Source organism: Hippocampus comes, unplaced genomic scaffold (assembly GCF_001891065.2).
Source record: "Hippocampus comes isolate QL1 unplaced genomic scaffold, H_comes_QL1_v1.1 scaffold45, whole genome shotgun sequence".
Lineage (NCBI taxonomy): Eukaryota > Metazoa > Chordata > Actinopteri > Syngnathiformes > Syngnathidae > Hippocampus > Hippocampus comes.
This window is the reverse complement of record NW_017805783.1, coordinates 896,129-915,206: the sequence shown is the minus strand read 5'-3', so window position 1 is coordinate 915,206 and position 19,078 is coordinate 896,129. Positions and strand designations below refer to the sequence as shown.

At 39.5% G+C, this 19,078-nt stretch overlaps 1 protein-coding gene across 1 annotated transcript; it reads right to left on the bottom strand.

Moving 5' to 3' along the window:
- Positions 1-1,952: 1,952 nt before the first annotated feature.
- On the bottom strand, positions 1,953-18,211 carry ncaph (non-SMC condensin I complex, subunit H). The gene is made up of 18 exons (XM_019885255.1): positions 18,060-18,211; positions 17,214-17,433; positions 14,300-14,390; positions 14,100-14,192; positions 13,225-13,342; positions 12,952-13,091; positions 11,845-12,034; positions 10,383-10,465; positions 9,755-9,948; positions 9,456-9,601; positions 9,040-9,146; positions 8,163-8,282; positions 6,756-6,863; positions 5,966-6,103; positions 4,344-4,454; positions 4,131-4,207; positions 3,115-3,190; positions 1,953-2,159 (listed from the first exon to the last, which is right to left on the bottom strand). Exons 2-18 carry the CDS (start codon positions 17,426-17,428, stop codon positions 2,100-2,102), a joined length of 2,067 nt encoding a protein of 688 aa, XP_019740814.1. The 5' UTR covers positions 17,429-17,433; positions 18,060-18,211; the 3' UTR covers positions 1,953-2,099.
- Positions 18,212-19,078: the final 867 nt, after the last annotated feature.

Genomic DNA, 19,078 nt, shown 5'->3' with positions numbered 1-19,078 from the left:
ATATTTTACGACAACTGTCTTGTTGACGGCGTCTTTTATTCGTTCCACTGGGGTTTAGCAGGTGTGTTTATAAAGAGACGAAAATTGTTTGGGGACTACCCCCCACGTTCTAGTTGAGATGGTATAACCCAAGAGGCAAAATGACGCTTGCGACTGTTGTTGCGAGTTGCCATTCGTTCTACTAAACCATTAGTCAAACGCCATCATGCCTTCTGTCGTTATTACACAAACAAAAATCTCTTTACTGTTACTAGTGTTAGTGCCTCAATATGGCTACGCTCGTGAAAGCAATACAACGAACTCAAACGCGTCTTCGTTCAGTGTTGTCAACAAATAGCCGGATTATGCAAATTTTCCTCAATTCTCCGGAGAAATTTTCATACAAATTTGAAAAACCCGGAATTCCGGGAAAATCCGGAGGACTTTCATCTCTGAAAATGTTAAATTAATGCAACAAATATTACAAGATGGGCAACAAAACAAAACAAAACAAAAAAAACAGCGGCCCATACATGGCTCCTGTGGTGTACTTTGCCAAGGGGTAAACATTTTGACCCTGTTGCGAATTTGATTCAGATTGAAAAATGATACAACACCAAATTCTGCGGTCTCTCACTACTTTTTTTTCATTGAATGTCTGACATTCATTACAGCAGTTAGTGTAACTGTACAAACTGACGTCATTCCACGTTCCACCCAGCTAACAGCACCTGCCCAGACAAACCGGTTCCACCTATTTAAGAAGTTACTGGTGGACCTCGTCACTATTGATAATTTCCTGTAGTGACTGCAGCAGGCTGCTCTGCAATGCAAGAAATGTTAAATAGAAGCTAAAAGTAGGAATAAACAAGTGCAACAACAATGTGGTGTGAGATCACGTAAGTTAGCCCCACTGTTACTCACAACATGGCAAAAATCACAATTGCTTGCTCAAAGATGCGTTTTTGAAAATAGACACACACAAATCAAATACCGTACTTGGATGTAGAATTTCACACTTGAGGGTTGGGACTCCAGAATTTGTAATGGTTCAAATTATTTGCCTCCAATGGATTAGGAGGGCAAAAAAATCCATATGTCCCCTATACAGGGTTCCTGCAGCTTAATGCATGTTAAATTGTAAAATTTTTCAATCCATTTGCTTTTTTTAAGACCAATGTTCTCAATGTCCCATGTTGTCCAAAGTTGCTACAGTAGATACAGTAGTGCATCTGCTTGTCTTGAGTCCCGACTAAAACCAAATCATTGTTTCATCGCTTCTGCTATCATCATTATGGGATGTTCCAAGTCATCTGTTTGTTGTTAATTATCTTCTTAAGAACGTTAAATTTATTTTGAGATTTCACATAACAATGGGCGGCAATTGAAAAGGATTTGAGAGAAAAACAACACTAAAAACAAACTGTTTTAAACCCCTAAACTCATCCCCTAAAGTTTGCAATAAATAAATCCACATACAGGTGAATCTGCTGGTACCGAATCGCAAGTATGCGGGAGTCTACTAACGATAATAAAATTCCACTTACCATATTAACATTTGTTCAGACTTTTGAAAGATTGATTTTGGACATTTTAAAAGGGCTCTTTTACTAAAATAAGGCATCTACATGAGAGTTGAGACATTCTATGTCTGCTTGCAATTTTAGTTATTTTTACAGGTAGGCCTACACAAGTTGGTGCTGTCCCTGCCTTGATGTAAGAGTCTTACTACATACTTTAGGAGAATATGACTCAAGTCAAAGTAAAAAGTATTTCTCCAAATGATGACTTGAGTAAGTATATTATGTGGAAAAAAAAAACGACTCCAGAATTACTGTTGAGTGAGTTCTGATTTATTATATTTTAAATCAGAGCAGCAATGTCAAATGGGCAAATAAAATAAAAATGAGCAAATAGATATTGCTCAACAATATCACAAAAACAATAAAAACAGAGACCACTTTTACAAATTGCGACATGCCATCCGATCTGATTACATTTCTCTGAAATCTATGGAAGCCATCTGAGAGACACGACATATACACAATAAATGGGGGTGTGGTACAAAATAGAAAAACATAACTCGACATAAAACATTTGATACGCCAATACTTTTCTCCTCAACGGCCTTGCCTGATGATGATGTCTGACATGTCATCAACCTTCACCAGCTCCAAATTCTGCAAAAACGGAACATACAGAAAAACATCAATATGTTTGCCATACTAGAACGGGGGCATTGGTGGTACTTGGGAAGTTGGGGACAAATCCTAAACAGCCTGTCCATTCCAGGCCAAATAACTATAATATTAAGCTCTGGCTCTCGGCAAAGTCGGACGCTTTTTGCTCTGCTCCCCACCAACCCTCCCCTTTACTCCTCTGCGAGCTGACTTCGTCTAATGTGCTGTCTTTCGTCTTGATATAGCCTCCCTATTTTCTTTCTTCCGAAAGACAAACCATGGAAGGTCAGTAGCAGAATGGTTAGTGAGGGACTGGGTGACTCCAGACATGGTGGTGGCAGTGAGGGGGATGGGGAGAAAGATGTGGTGGTTTTATTGGGGGAGAAGGAAAAGAACGGAGCAGGAACCAGCAATAACAGGACCAGTACAGACATCTGTGAGGCTGATATAGTGTACACAGTTGTACTATGCGTACTAATATTTTACAAAAATGAACAGACCTAAAATCACTGTCTCGGCTAATTCGAGGCGTTACCACAGGCAGAAGGGAAAAAAAAAAAAAAAATGCCCAACCTTCAGTCATGTACATCACGCCAAATTTTGGGGCAATTGCATCCCTGCTGTCCATCTTAAGTGGGTCATATTTAATGACTATCTGGAAATACTGTACTTCAAAACGTGAAAACGGTTGAAACTTTCTGAAGATGAGCGCATTGCTGTGCATTGTTCAGACCATTGTTGTGTATATAGCCCGTGTTAATAACTCAAATGCAACAGGTCAAATGTCATGTGACAATTATTATTCTGAAGAAAATCCCACGCGAGAAACAGGATCTATATGTCTCTAATGCAACAACACGGACGAATGCCCTCAAAATGCAGGAAAAAAAATCTCAGGAATGATGGAAAATTTAGGGCATATCAGTAAAACAAGTCATCACAAGGTCATACTCACCTTTTCATTTGCAAGATGGAGCAGAGCAACAAATGCCAAAGGTATTGACAGGTTCTGAGCCATTGTGGTGGGTAGTCTAGACCAGCAGAGAGTTTCAGTCTTTAGTAATACATTTAAATGGTGCTGATTTAAATTACATGAAGGCAGATTGTTGACAGTAATGTGCCTATTCTTTTTTTTTTACCGCTGTGCAAACCATCCATCCATCCAGCCAACCATTTTCCAATTCTAATCCGCTTATGCTCACAGGGGTTGCGGGCGTGCTGGAGCCTATCCCAGCTGTCTTCGGGCAGTAGGCGGGGGACACTCTGAACTGGTTGCCAACCAATCGCAGGGCACACACAAACGAATAACCATCCACGCTCGCACTCACACCTAGGGACAATTTTGAGTGTTCCATTAACCTGCCACGCATGTTTTTGGAATGTGGGAGGAAACCGGAGTACCCAGAGAAAACCCAGGCAGGCACGGGGAGAACATGCCAACTCCACACAAGAAGGCCGGAGCCAAAAACAAACCCTGCATCCATCCATTTTCTCATCTGCTATTCCTCACGAGGGTTGTGGGCGTACTAGAGCCTATCCCAGCCGAATTTGGGCAGTAGGCGGGTTACACCCTCAACTGTTTGACAGCCAATCACAGGAAATATAAACCAACAATCATTCGCACTCACAGTCACACCTAGAGACAATTTAGAGTGTTCCATTAACCTGCCATGCATGTTTTTGGAATGTGGGAGGAAATCGGAGTGCCCGGAGAAAACTCACGCAGGCATGGGGAGAACATGCAAACTCCACACAGGAAGGCCAAAGCCAGAATCAAACCCTGCACCTCTGCACTGTGAAGCGCATGTGCTCACCAGTCGCCCACTGTGCCTTGTGCAAACAATTTCAGATTAATCCATGTCATCACTCAACTAAAGACTAATACAGACTGAGTAATTTGTGAACTGCTAGTCAGTCGGTGTTTTTCCTTTCTCAAAGCAGGTCAGCTGTGTCATAGGTCTGTTATGTTACCTTTGAAGCAAGGTCTTTGTGGTCTGGCTGAAGACTTTTTCCTCACAAACCTCAGGTTTCTCTGTAACCTCCACGTCCTACAATGAAAATTAGTCGAACATAACCAATTGAATATACACGCACAATGGTAAACGGTCAAGCTGAAAATCCAAAAGTTGCACGCAATGATGAATGAATAAAAGAAAAAATGGGCAATATATCAGGATAATTTACCTTGCTGGGGTTTTCTGGGCTTTCACTTAGAAGAGTCCACATGCTGCTCTTGAGTCTCTTCATGTCCATTTTCTTGGCTGTCTTAGCATAGTTGATCTCGATCTTGTTGACCTTCAAAAAGATGTAAAACAATTTATTAACATTCTGTGTGCGAGTTACAACATTATTGTGTTTTCACCTACAGTTACAATCTGTAAGCAGTTGCACCTATGATCTTGGCGAAATAAACAAAATGTGACTAGTTGATGATTTGTCTTAGACTGATTCATGCATCTTTACAGGTACATCAATACATTACAGTATCCCGATATCCCAAACATTTATTTTACAACTAAATGGAATGATTCATTTCCAACAGCCTTGTTTTCACGTCATAGCTTGAGTCTTGGCCACGCAGTTTCCAGTCGTTTGTGGGTTATTTAATTTTTTTTTGTGTCCATTCAGATTTGAGGTTTGAACACACATACACACCATATGTATAAAAATTGGATGCAAATAAGCAACAACAAAATATACCGACACTTCTAACTTAACAAGGAAGATCAATAGAGCTAGTCTATGGGTTTCCTTCTGCAACGTGAGCTTTCTTTTAAAGCACACATCGCTGATTAAGTTACAGGCTCTGGGTGGAAGTTGGGTTTTAGTATCACAACAAATATTGTTTTTCAGTTAGAGCCCGTAAATTGCTTGTGTCTGCAATATTTCTGCCACTTATTTACTGTGGAGATGTACTGTTTATGAGTGCTTTGCTGAAATGCCTTCAGTCTTTAAACACTGTTTATCACAGCACTTTAAGGTTTGTCACTGGTGATGGAGGCCTCACACATCATTGTGACTTGTATATTAAATCTGGTGTGTTGTGTTCTTCATCTCTGATGTTCTCATTTCACATAATGCCCCTAGTGTTGCGACTGAGACATGTAACTCAAATGTCTCGTGTTAGAGGATACATTTAAGAGAACTGTGGTAAGACTGTTGGGGAAAACATACAGCTGGGTGTTAAAATGTCCTAAATGACAAAGTTGTTCTTCAAAAAAGTGTTGTATTTGAGTGAAAACTAATGTTCAAGAAAGGTTTGTGTTTTGGAACATTTTTTGATTAAAATGAAAACATTTTCATCACAATTGCAAGAAGCCTTATCAAGTAAAGGTACATGGAATCGGCAGCTGCTGTAAAGTATTTACACTTGTAACTGGTCTAATAGAAAGTGATACTGGTGCATCCTTCATTCTTGTCTAAAGTTGTCCGAAACAACCCTCAAAGAATTTTGTAATGTGTGTCTTCTAATTTATTCCAATGAGGAAAAATAGCACTACATAATAGTGCATTTTTTAATGCACCGTATTGTTCACTATTTGACACACTGCTGCTTACTGTATTGCTATTGCAAAGTGTTCACTGCCACCATACTTGTACATCTGTGCTAGTAAGTCAAAATAAATGAATGAACTCTGTAGGGCGCTACTGTATCTTTGGGGGTTTGCTCTGTGACAGCTTGTTTATTTTGGTTAATATGATCCTGATATAAACATTTCAGACCATTTCACCTCTGTAAAGTGAAACCTTAGGTCAACACGAAATTGGTAAGGGCTATTGTGAGAAAATGCTTGAAAACAACCTACTCTCTGTGGTTCAGGTACAAGATCTTCATCGCCATAAGTCGAGATCCCTTCTTGTGAGGGCAATGGAAAACTCTCTCCTGAAGGTTGTGTATCGTCAGAGTCGGGAAACCCTTCCACTTCATCGTCACTGTCAGCAGCCTGAAGAGGATGATGGGTAAAGACTGTGAACACTATGGTTCTTTTGTTGTAGGAAGACAACCGTCGACGACCCTAACATGAAGTATTTACATATCACTGCACAAGGTCACATTTCTTGTATGACCATGACATTCAGTTGATTGAACGAACCTGTACATAAGATACAACAACAAAATTAATAACAAAGACAGTCTAAATAAAATAAAGTAAAATAAAAGCAAATAAGCTGCTAGAGCCACAACAAAATATGTACAAAAAAATTCACGTTTTAGACATGACGTAAAATGGAAGCGAGGAAACCGCTAGTGACGCCACAAAATGTGCACGAAAAATGTCTCACGTGTGCGCTTGAGCACAGCAGAGCAAAATACTAATTTGAATGCTTCAATGACTGCAGATTTAATTTAAAAATATTGTTTTAAATCAAATCAATGTTTAATCTTCAACATGGAGGTCATCTGAAACATCATGAACAGAAAACACAGTTTTGATGTGGCTAAGAGAAGCTAAAAATAGGCTAGTGCTAATGCGTGATGCTCATGGAAGCGTGAAAACCTGCAGGGTTAAAGGTGAGGGGAAAAAAAAGTTGTTGCTTTCAATCTGAACTTCACGGTACTTTTTAGAGAAGAAAAATCGAAATGGGACTTCATACCTGAAGACCTGGACAAAAGTTGGCTGTATCGTTGGGATTGTTGTAGTCATAGTCGCCAATGCCTTCTCCAAGCTCTCCAGACAATCTCTTCTGCGCTTCTTGACATAACTATTAAAAAAAAAAAAAAAAAAAAAAAACACTCAATATATTATTTTGAGCTGCTACCAATAATTAAAATCAATCACAGAAATGGGTGGAAAAAGGCTGAATAATGTTCAAAATAAAAAAAAAAATGCTATTAAATCCGGCAAATTCTTTTTCTCCAAGATGGCGCCCAAGTAGGCAGCCGTCAGCAAGTGCTCTTCAAGAGCCTTGCTTTTTTGTTGTTTTGTGTTGTTTTTGTGTTTTGTTTTGTCACATGGTGTTGTTGTTATGTCGTGTGGACCTGATGTGGATTGTTTTCAGCGTTTTTTGGCTACGACATTCGTCAAAGAAGAAGAATCTCTGCTTGGTGGTTGCGCCTTTTCGGCAGCACACGTGTACCAGCACTGATTTTGATTGGGAGGAATGTCGGCGCCATTTGACTGTTGTTGCTGGACAGCCCCGAGGCGCCTGTGTTTTTTGCACATGTAATGGGCAGCATTTTTCACAGCCCCGTTTTGTTCAGCGGAAATGTTAGTGCTGTTGGACAGTCTGCAGCTGGATGGATGGAAAGATTGTGGAGCCGACGATGAAAAGAAAGGAGCAACAGCGCAGATGCGTATGTGGAACTGAGAGTCGCCGCTTGGAATTGAAGCAGATTTACATGTGACTGGAGATGTGAGTCAAGCTCTTTTTTTGTCATTGGACGTTACAGCTTCTTGTTTGCTTTCAAACTTAGCTTGTAGCAGACGTACACTTTTTCAGCATGACGTCTCTGATCCACTGGTGAAAGGACACTTTGATTCTCTCCTCTTTCATCTAAAACTGCTTCAAACAACAAAGTGGATGCAGACAAAGGGGTTGGGATTGCATGACTCTTGTGTGTTGTGTTCTATTACTGTACTGTATTTTCTTATTTTATGTTAACTGTTCTTTGATGGCGACGCGGGTAACCGCAGCGGTTCCTCTCTCTCCTGGGGTTAAGAGGAAAGAAATTTCATCTGTGCTGTATGTTGCACGTAGAGCATATTTGACAATAAAGTGGACTTGACTTGATTTGAAAAGACTACTATGTTTTGCAATGGGATTCCAGAGTCAAACGGGAAGTATACCGGAGGAGTTAACCTGAAGAAATCCAACCAAGAATTTTTTTTTAAATCCACTCAGCGAACACACACACACACACACACACACACACACACACACACACACACACACACACACACACACACACACACACACACACACACACACACACACTTCACTTGTACTTATTGGCTATAAATAAGATATCTCTGTTGGCTAGCACAGCCAGTATGGTCTCACCGATATGGAGGGTTTAAGAGTGAGTTGGGAGAGAGTCTCTGGTGTAAACTGGAAGTCTGCTGGGAGAGTTGTTTTCTTGTTGCAGGAACTGAGCGCAGACTTGCTGATTGTGGTGGCAGCCTACAAAGGGAAGATTCACTTCACACATACTGTCGTTACAACAAAACCTACATTATTTGCGATGATGAGTAATGTGTTGCAAAAGCCGGATGCACAGATACACGGCCAAATTTGGATATATTAACTTGCTTGCAATTCAAGTTGCATGAGTTATTTTTATTTAAAGATCCACTTGGAAAATTGTCATGCCACAGTACACCACAATCTAATCTTCAATCTTAACTGTTAAAGTATGGTGGAGGCGGCATCATGGTTTGGGGTTTATTTTGTACCTCAGGGCCTGGGTGCATTGCCATCATCGAGAGAAAAACCGAATCCCAAGTTTATCAAGACATTTTGCAGGAGAACATAAAACAATATGCCTGGCAGTGGAATCTTAACAGTGGAGGGGTGACTGACTGTTGTGCATGTGATTGCAACTAAAGTTTGGTTGAGGTGTTACTAACCAGTTAATAATTCCAAAGGTGTGCATACTTTTCCACCCTGCCCTGTGACGTTTTCATGTTGTGTTCAGTAAAAACATAATTATTTGTGCGGTATTAGTTGAAGAAAACTGTTTGTCTTTTGAGTGACAAATGTATGCAACAATCTAGGCAATTCCATAGGGTTCATCTATTATTATGATGATTATTATTTTTATTTTACAATTATATACCTCATCAATGTAGCTCACATTTTAAGATTAAACTTATAAGTGATAATGGACTTTTGAGAGCAAACATTTGTCATGAAGATACTGCATAAAGAAAACAGTTACTCTTGTGGTGCGGAAGTAGGTATCAAAGTTGACGTCGGTGTTGAAGTCTATTTCAAAGGCCTTTTTGGGCTTCTTTTTCCGTGTCTCCTTATCAGGCAAGTGGTCCACTGATGGAAAGAATAAAAAAGTAGTTATTCTGTGCTGTGATCATCTCATCCATAAAAATAACAAACTAATGTAATAATGAGAGCTATGATAATGGAAATTATGAAATTGCTTCATCATAAAAGCTTGATAAGCACGCAAAAATAAGATTGTCTTATATTATTTATCTCATTGTTTATCCGCGCTTGGTGTGATGTTTGCATTCATATATAGTTGCAAGCTACCAGTAACAACAAATTTGGGCCATGTCTGGTTCCATAACTGTAAGATTATGGGGACAATTCCGTTTCCCCTCATTTCAAATTACTTACACTTGTGTTTTGGCTTGAACTGCCAGTAGCCTGGTCCAGCCCACGTGGCCATTGTCCTTGGGCTAAAATACGAATATTCCCTGGGCTGAGTGGACAGCTGCAGACACATAGTGGCGATATCTCCCTCTCCAATTGGTATCACATCACTGGAAGACCAGAGAAAGTGCATGAGAATTTTTTAAATAGAAGAAATGTTTCTGGTGAAATTATCTCCTTACAACTGGTAACGTTTACAGAATTCTGCAAAGCATCAATATTACATTGAGTAGAAGACAAAAGTGCCGGCTTGTCGTTCTCACCGTCCTGTTTTAGAAACCGAGGCCTCACAACCGTATTTATGTTCCTTTAGCCCCTCCTCACAGTCACCCAAATCCTCCTCGTAGTCTCCATCAAATTCGGGATAGTCCTCTTCATCAGCTTCGGGTTCAGGCTCAGCATTGATGTCAAAAACGTGTTCACCTTGCTTCATTTTCTCCAAAAGTTGGTTCATTGTCTGAAAGGGGACAAATGCCAGTGACGCTTGAATCAAATCTGCAGGTTTGATGTGTAAACTTTCCCCCCAAAAGCGATCAGATAGTTCTCTCATTTGTTTTCAGCAAATCTGATAAGGACGAAATAAAATTATTAACTTGACCACTGTCTGAGCATTGCTACCTGCTTTCACCAGGTCTAAAAGTCTGGTCTGCTATCAAATTGTTTTTAGCGGCTCGTGCATTGAAGATGGCAGCTAGTGGCAGCGAGAACTAATGGGAATTGCAGAATACATTGACAAATGATGACAGGTAACAGAATAATTCTTTGATGTCAACCACATTTATTATTGTGATTGTAGTGAGCAGTGCACTTTAACTTGATTGCAAACTACAACTACAATAGACTAGTCTGATAGACAATGTTTACTTATATCCAAGCAAAATACTCTCAGACCTGTTCAGGGTTCCACCTTGTGAAGGAGAAGTCCTGCAGAGAGGGGCAGATGTCACTTTTCTCCTGACACCGCTGCAGCCCAGCTGTCAGAATAGCATCAAAGACACAGTTTGAACCATATGGTGCCCAACATTTTAAACGCAGCAAATACATACATGAACAACAAAGACATACTTAGGATACTAGTTAGGACTCCGTATTGGCCCGAATATAAGACGACCCCCTCTTTTTCAAGACTCAAGTTTGAAAAAAGACTTTTTGAACACCAAATTAATTTTTATACAGAAAATAATTACAGTACATCTGAAACAAATGATTACAGACGCTCCCCAGCTTACGAACGAGATACGTTCCGAACGATCGTTCGTAAGGTGAATTCTTTCGTAAGTTGCTTCAGTGCTATATTTTGTATGGAATGTATGTTTAAGGCTTATATAAGTATGTTTACTTGCTAATGATCGTCGATTGCATCGGCACTGCACCTTTCACGTGTTCCATTATGCGATCTTTCTGTTTATAAATGGTACCGATGGTCGAACGATTCATGTTGTATGCACGTGCAACGCTCACCATTTTCTCACCCGCATCGAGCTTCTTTATTATTGCCACTTTCATTTGAAATTAAATGGCTTGCCTCTTCTTTACACTTCCACTCTCACTAGAAGCCTTTCGCTTTTCACCAACCATATTGAATAATGGATGCACGAGATATTTAACAACTGGGCAGAGAAAGCCGGATTCAGGGTGGATGCTGGGCGAGCTCTCACAGCGCCTCACGTCGGTATTAGCGGCGGAAAGAAGCACTACACCTGTACTGTACTCGGAAAAAGGCGCGCAATACAAAATCTAACTTTTTCTTTTCTTTTTCGACATACCTGTAAAAATGTTCGTATGTACTATTGTTCGTAACTCGGATGTTCGTAAGTCGGGGAGCGTCTGTACAACAATATATTTGAGAGAAAAAAACATGTTATTTTGCCTCATTCAAATCTTAATATCTGAACATTTAAATATGTAAACTAAAGTGCAATCACATTCGTCAATGAATGGCTTCTGGTTTTTGAAATGTAAATTAGATCATAACTTCTCCTCAGCTGCCGGTTAACCTGCCGATCTTCGACCCACTTTTCTCCAGATTGTCGCTACGTTTCTCCATTTTCTGTTATCTCTTCTATTATTTTCTTCTCTTTTCTTTCTTACCACTATTTTTTATTTTTCTTCTTCGTGCTACCGCTATTTTTATTTTTATTCTTCGTGACAGGGGTTCGCTTTGGCCTGGGGAGTCAAGTTCAGCATTCGCTTCAATGGTATCTGGCGCCATCTAGCGTCGTGAATGGGTATAACGTCTAGACCCCGAATATAAGACGACCCCACTTCTTATTTCAATGCAAAAAAAAACGTCTTATATTCGGGCCAATACGGTACTTAGGATACTAATTAGGACTTTTTTCTTCTTTCTTACCCATGAATGGGGATGTCGGGACAGCCATAGCAGGTGGGGGAGAGTAGGAGGTTGTAGACTGCAGAAGGGTCATGTAGGATGGAAAGAGCAGCTCACAGCGACTGTTTTCACTGAAGAGAACAGACAGGAAGACCCCGGCTGTGCTACTCTCATCAAAGGATGATGCCATGCGATGAAACATGGGGTCGACCTGGACGGATAACAACAGCCAGGCCAAAGAAAGTTAACGATTATGATGCACAGAAAAAACAAGGGCGATTTAAAAAACACAAGTGATTTATGACTGAAAGAAGTGTGAAACAATCAAGGAAGCGGACAATAGTTCCTCTCATCTTAGATTGCGTTGCGACAAAACATACGTCTTGTTTGAAAAACAGAACCAGATTACAACTTGTCGAGCTAACAAAAAAAGTCAATTAAGTGTTGCAGAAAGCACTACAGGGTTAGTTTATTTGTGAAAGGAAATGATTATGAGAATTCAGACAAGCAGCAATTTTGGAGCATTAACTATTTAATGTGGTCTTACAAATATTCCGGTACCTGATTTTCCAACCAACTCACTTGATACACTGAGTTTCCCTTCCTTTCGGTTTCTCGCTGTAACATCTTGCATCTTGATCTCAACTTACCGGTACTTGTAATGAAATAAATCATTGATATTGCTATGCAAACAGCTTGTCTGAACTGAAAATTAAAATTTCTTTTCCTAGAGGGAAAAGTAAAGTCCTGTCCCTCATAATACAGCTGTGCCATATCTCTATAACAATATTATCATGAGTGGTTCTGTGAAAATTATTATTTTTTTTCATTTAAAAGCAAAAGGATGTGAAAAGTGCTGTTTTTTTTATTTAGGACTTGCTAACAGTCATTGACATTCATAAAGTCAGCAATAAATGAACAAGAATTCAAACAACATTGTTCTACAACTGTGCTTTAACAGCAAACATTTTATGCTACAACAGCAGTCTTTGTTGTGTATGTGGGTTTTTCTGCAGCAATAGTAACTCAAAATAAACAGACTTAATAAATACATGCACGAGTCAAGGTAAATCTCCAATTATGAAGGCCACTTTAAAATGCTGGCAAATTCAGTAGAAATGACAGTACCTCACATTTCCTCTCGGACTCAGCACTATTTAAGTTGTTCAGGTTCTGCTCCACAGTCTTCTTCGGGGGTCTCTTCTTCTTTGGTTGCTTGGTAGTGACCTCAGCAGCTTCATTTTGTTCTTCCTCTTTTAATCCGTTGTCTAGAGTTGCACACATAGACCAGTCAGAAGTTTTCCATTTTAAAATATGAAGGAAATCACAAGCAGATAGTTATGCGGGTAGTTATTTCAAAACAATTCACAATGCTTGCAATCACAGCAATGAGGCTCTGACCTTCTCCGGGTTTGGTTTCAGCCCCCAGGCCACCAAGTACTCTGTAAGCATCAGCATGAACCGCATCCACCCGGACAGCATAGATCTTGGTACTGGCATCCAGTGTACCAGCTGCCACCTGTAAATGGAGAAAAAAAAAAAAAAAAAAAAAAAATTTATGTAGTTAGTTTGTTATTTTAACAAACCAATTATTGGGGGTGTCTCAGAAAAACTGTACAATACCCCAAATAATGGAAATGCAAGAAAGAAAGAAAACCACTGTGTGTGGTTACTTTTGTTGTTTGTTTCAAACTTTTTGTTGTTGGTTCAGGATAGTGGAGCTTTTACACATGCAGTGAGAAATGTATTAGGAAAAATGAAATATATTAAGCGCACACATTTTACACATTTTTGTCCATAATTTTGTCATAATCCTGTTTAGGAAGTGTGAGGTCTTACGTGACCCTAAAGTAGCACTGATGGAAAATTGCGGCCCTCTCCAGCACTTAAGGTCCGTAAATAAGAGAACCTCATCAATGTTGAGGCATTACACACAGGTAAACAGACATGTTGTTATTTATTCGTTTTTTAATATAAATCAGGCGATTTGATTTTTGACCATCAAGCTTCCAGGAATCATGGACCAAACAGTTATAAATTTCATTATGAGCCATCATATGTTTTGCCTACCTGTACCAGGAAGGTTTGTATAGAAACTCTCGAGATATAGTTGAGTATACAGCAGTACAGTGTTGTGATACTTTTGTAGGAGATGTAACTAAATTCTTAGGTGTACTTCAGTAATAGATAAGACACCACTGTATACATTAATGATCAGGGCCTTCTCTGAACACACAGCCGCAAGAACAAGATGCCAAACCTCCAACATACTGTACCTTGAAGTTTGTAAGCTCCGAATCTTTCTGTTTAAGAATATCAGCCATGTAATCAATAAGATGTAAACCAAAGGCATTTTTCGTCGTAATTTTCTATCAAAAAGAGACAAACTGTGCATTAGTGATCATAACATGAATGCTCGGTGATTTCTCTGTAATTCGGATATTTTAAGGTCTGCACAAAAATATGCTCTACTTACATTCTCAGTGGAGAGTTTGATGCAGGTGGAGTAATGTTCTGAGATTTGAGCATTGGACAACTTTGGCACAGCAGCGGGTGTCCCTGCGGCACTGGACACAGTTTTGATCTCTTCAATTAGTGAACAGTCTACACTTTCTGTGCAACTCATGTGATAGCAAACAATCATCTAAACAAGACCAAAAACATGGTGTTCGAAAGAGTTTTAATGCTCCAGAATAACTAATGGACTCTGATTAAAACACAAAGTGCAGTTGACTCTAAATAAGACAAATATAAAGTACAGTTGGGCCTTTCTATCATTACTTTGTTGCATCATAAAAGCATGAAAAAGACAGTAACGTTAAATGCTTAAAATAATTATTGGGCAACACAAAAGGGGGTACCTATCCCAGCTGACTTGGAGCAAGAGGCAAGGTACACCGTGAACTGGTCGCCAGCCAATTTCACGGCATAAAGACAAACCCTTCACATTCACGCGTAAAGACAATTTAGAGCATGAGTGTCAAACTAATTTTGGTCGCAGGCCATTTTGTAGTTCGGGCTTCCCTTACAGGGCCATTATGACAGTCAAACCAAATGAATGCTTAATCGTCTTACTGTATTATTACATAATACACAACAAAATGATCGATTACTAGTTGTGAAATCAGAAGTCAAAGATAATTGTTTGTTAACAAAGGTTTACAATTTTTTTTTTTTTTTGCAAAATCTCCACATTATTATTGATTACACCTGACAATTAAAGATTTTGGTACAGATTTGAGCAGGGGTCATAGAGAGCTCTGTCCTGGGACCCCTCCTCTTCATTATCTACCTTCTCCCCCTAGGCAATCTTTTCCGGAATTTTGGTATACACTTTCACTGCTTTGCGGATGACACCCAGCTTTACCTCTCCAGTAAACCCGACGCCTCCCTCCCACCTTACTCCCTCTCATGCGGCCTCTCAGAAATCAAATCTTGGTTTACCCATAACTTCCTCAAACTTAACAGCGAGAAAACAGAACTCCTCCTCATCTGTACCAAATCCACCATACACAAAGCCGACAGTTTCTCCTTCACAATGGATCACTCCACTGTGTCCCCTTCCCTTCAGGTTAAGAGCCTGGGTGTCATCCTCGATAACTCACTATCTTTCCACTCCCACATCAATAACATAAGTCGGTCCGCATATTTCCTCTTACGTAATATAAATCGTCTCCGTCCCTCTCTCACCCCTCGCACCACTGCTATCCTTGTCCACAGTCTCGTCACCTCCCGTATTGATTAGTGCAATTCACTTATTTTCGGTGTCCATCACAAATTCCTCCATAAACTTCAACTGGTCCAAAATTCTTCAGCCCAGATCATCACTAGAATCCCCTCCTTTCATCACATCACCCCCATCCTCCGACAGCTCCACTGTCTCTTTGTTAAACTTAGAATCAACTTCAAAATACTTCTCTATACATTTAAAGCCATACATTACCTTGCTGCCCGCCCTCATTTGTCTGATCCTCTTCAAATTTCAGTTCCTTCTCATTCCCTCAGGTCCTCATCCTCCCTCCACCTCTGTGTACTCTCTGACAGTCTCAGCACGATGGGGTGCAGAGCTTTCAGCCGCTCTGCCCCCAAACTCTGGAACTCACTTCCACCCAACATCCGTAATATTGATTTTCTTTCCACATTCAAATCCCATCTCAAAACCCACCGACCGTATTTTCCACACTAAAAGGCGCACCTAAAAGCCTTCCATTTTCTTAAAAGCTCAGAGCTCGCCTTAAAATCCGATGCGCCTTGTGTATGGTTATTACGGTAATATGTCGACCCCCAAAATGGCTCCTTGCCAGAGACGTGCTTACAACGCAGAGTTCAAACTTATGGTCATCGAGTTACGCAGTTGAACACGGAAATAGAGCAGCAGCAAGAGAGCTCAATGTTAACAAGTCAATGTTATAACTTGCTGTTGGTTAAGTGAACTGTGTGGCTGCTTTATTAAATAAGTTTTACTAACATCTCATCATTCTGTTGAGCATAGCTCCATCTAGTGGATGCATTGTAGATTGTGTCTTATAATGCGGTGCATGCATTATATGAAAAAAAATTACAAAATAGGCCATTCATTGAAGGTGCGCCTCATAATCCAGTGCACCTTTTAGTGTGGAAAATACGGTATTCAAAATCGCATACTCAATTTAAATTAATCTCTTATAATGAATTATTATTTATAATTTTATCCGTGACTTTATTGTTTTTGTTCTTGATTGTAAAGTGTACTTGAGTGTTTTAAAAGGTGCTTATAAATAAAATATATTATTATTATTATGATGGAGGTTAAGGCACAGGTTTTGCTTTCACAGGCCACATACAATGATGTGGCAGGCAAATTTGGTGGACGGCCTTGAGTTTGACGCATGTGATTTAGAGTACAGTATTCAATTACCTGAATTGTTCTCGTATAGTGAGGCGGGGCAACCTGGTGGGTGGGGGCATGTGACTGTGACCCTTCGGAAAATTTTTTTGGGCTATACTATAAATGTAATTGCACATTCACTACAGTGTTGTGGCAGTGCGGTTCATCGTCAGCGTGCGCGCAAGGAGTATTTTTCACCGAGCATATGAAGTGCAGTGAAAAAGGACACAATGTTATGCATTATGTAATAGGTATACTCAATTTTTTACACAAATTTTACTATTTATAGTCGTGGCAGTGAGTTGGGCTATGCAAAATGTTTTCTTCTTCCTTGCAGAAAATAATTGAGAAGCAGTGAATTTACCTAACATGACTGTTTTTGGAATCTAAAAGATTGCAAGCATACATGGAGAAAACAAAGTTTTCTGAAAAGAAGAACAAAACTCATTTGATTTGTGTAAAACACCCTGAGCCCAGAGGAAAGGAGATTACTTCACACTAATTGTTACATGGAACAATATACCTGTGTGGTGCGGAGTCGTTTAAAGAGGAATCCGTAGCAGTTTGAAGGTCAATTACTCTTGACCGTCTGCGCTGACGTCGCTCCTTCTCATCATCGTTGCCGGGAAAGGCTGCAAGCAAAGGTGTGCTACAGGCCGCTGGTGATAGGCCCTTGTTTTTCATAGACGATGTCCATCCTTGTCGTACCCGGGAGACAGGTGTGGTGGCTGCACTCATCTCGACTAAAGGTAGAATCCAAAAAAGAAACTATTCTAACAGCACAACAATACCATGTGTCCAGTAAGATGCAACTTCTACAAATATAAATATATTCATAAGGTCTACATTAATGCTTAGAGTGCATTATTGGTGTGTTGCTACCAAAAATTATACGTCTATTTACTAACTCAATTTGTGTGGTACCATTATTTTTTTGCAATACTATGCATATCCTGGCATTCCACATTTACCTGCTTTCATTGAATGAGAAAAAGAGGTGATTGCATTCATAAGGTCGATCTTTCCTTTTGAATGCAATACAGACAACATGCTTTTACTGTGTTTACTACGTACATGCTCCGTATGATATAGGGTATCATATTCACCCGTTGCCACAATTTTTGCGCTTAGATGTACCAACGTGGTATTTTAACTCAGCAGAATGGAAAACCACGACAATTTACCTTGTCGTGGTTTTCCATTCTATTACCTTGTCATTTAAAATGTGATCTAGCGAGCACCGTGACTTCGGAGACACGTAAACAGCCTTAGCATAATAACAATGCTTATACTTAGCATTGCAAACACGAACGCAAAGTTCAAATATAGCTGGCGGATTAACGGGCATGTACCTCGACGTAAACCTTACCATAAAATGTATTATACTTGCTCAAAATATGATGAAATGTGTCACATCCAGGGAAGGTTTATAAAAGTCGAAAAACAACAAGGGCTTTCTCACGACCGAGTATTTGAATTTTGCGCCGAACCGTTTACGTGACGCAACAATGCGTATATACGTCATATCCGTCGCCTATGCTGCCGGATGTGGCACTGGAGAAAAACACTGACGTACAAAAGTCGCCAAATGTCACCATATTAATAATATGGCGCATAATAATTATGCACCGTCGTCATCCATAAATTATTAGGATTTTTTTTAACACGTCTAACCCTCATGCTTTGTTCGATTTAACTGACCTTTTTTATGGTGGGACACTGGTGGCCATTTTTGGCCAGACATTTTATTTATTAATTTTGTATTTAGTGTTATTGTTTGTTTGTCTGTCTGTTTGTTTGTTTTTGCACCATTTTCTACATTGGTCTGCAGTTTTAACGAACGTTTGTTCTTGTCGATTTAAAACAAACGCCCGTATTATTATTATTATTATTATTATTATTATTATTATTATTATTGTTATTATTATTATTGCTCTTTGAAATGGGGGCAAATCGTGTAAATAGAAATATAAATGAGAATGTATTGCGATCAACTCTTTCCTTTAAAAAAATCAGTCACTAGATGGCAGTAGAAGATTAACAACGTGCAAAATGGACGACGCCACTGAAAAAAAAAATTTGGATTTACAGTACTTAATTCCAACATATAAATCAGTTGCACATAATTAAAAGGTATTAATTATTCCCGTGTTCCTCAAAAATGTTCACACATGTTAATAGTATGTCACCCAAATGCTGGTCATTTTGTTTTTCAGTGTACAGTAAATGCATGCAAATTTGGCTTCTCCGTATTACGTGTGGTTCAATTTTACTACATTGATTTTAAAAAAAACAATCTTGAATGTGAAATGAAATGGCAGGAGCCAGGGGCGTCACTAGGTTTCAAGAACAAGGGGGGCTTAGCCCCAAGGGGAACACAGCCCCTTT

Bases quoted from the DNA above. Each gene is read 5' to 3' on its own strand.
- ncaph (XM_019885255.1), bottom strand. From the start codon at position 17,428: ATGAGTGCAGCCACCACACCTGTCTCCCGGGTACGACAAGGATGGACA. The intron at 12,035-12,951 runs GTACTGTCATTT...TTATCCGTCCAG, and splicing joins AGTCCGAGAGGAAATGTGAG to GTCGACCCCATGTTTCATCG. The intron at 9,602-9,754 runs GTGAGAACGACA...CTGGTCTTCCAG, and splicing joins TCGGTTTCTAAAACAGGACG to TGATGTGATACCAATTGGAG.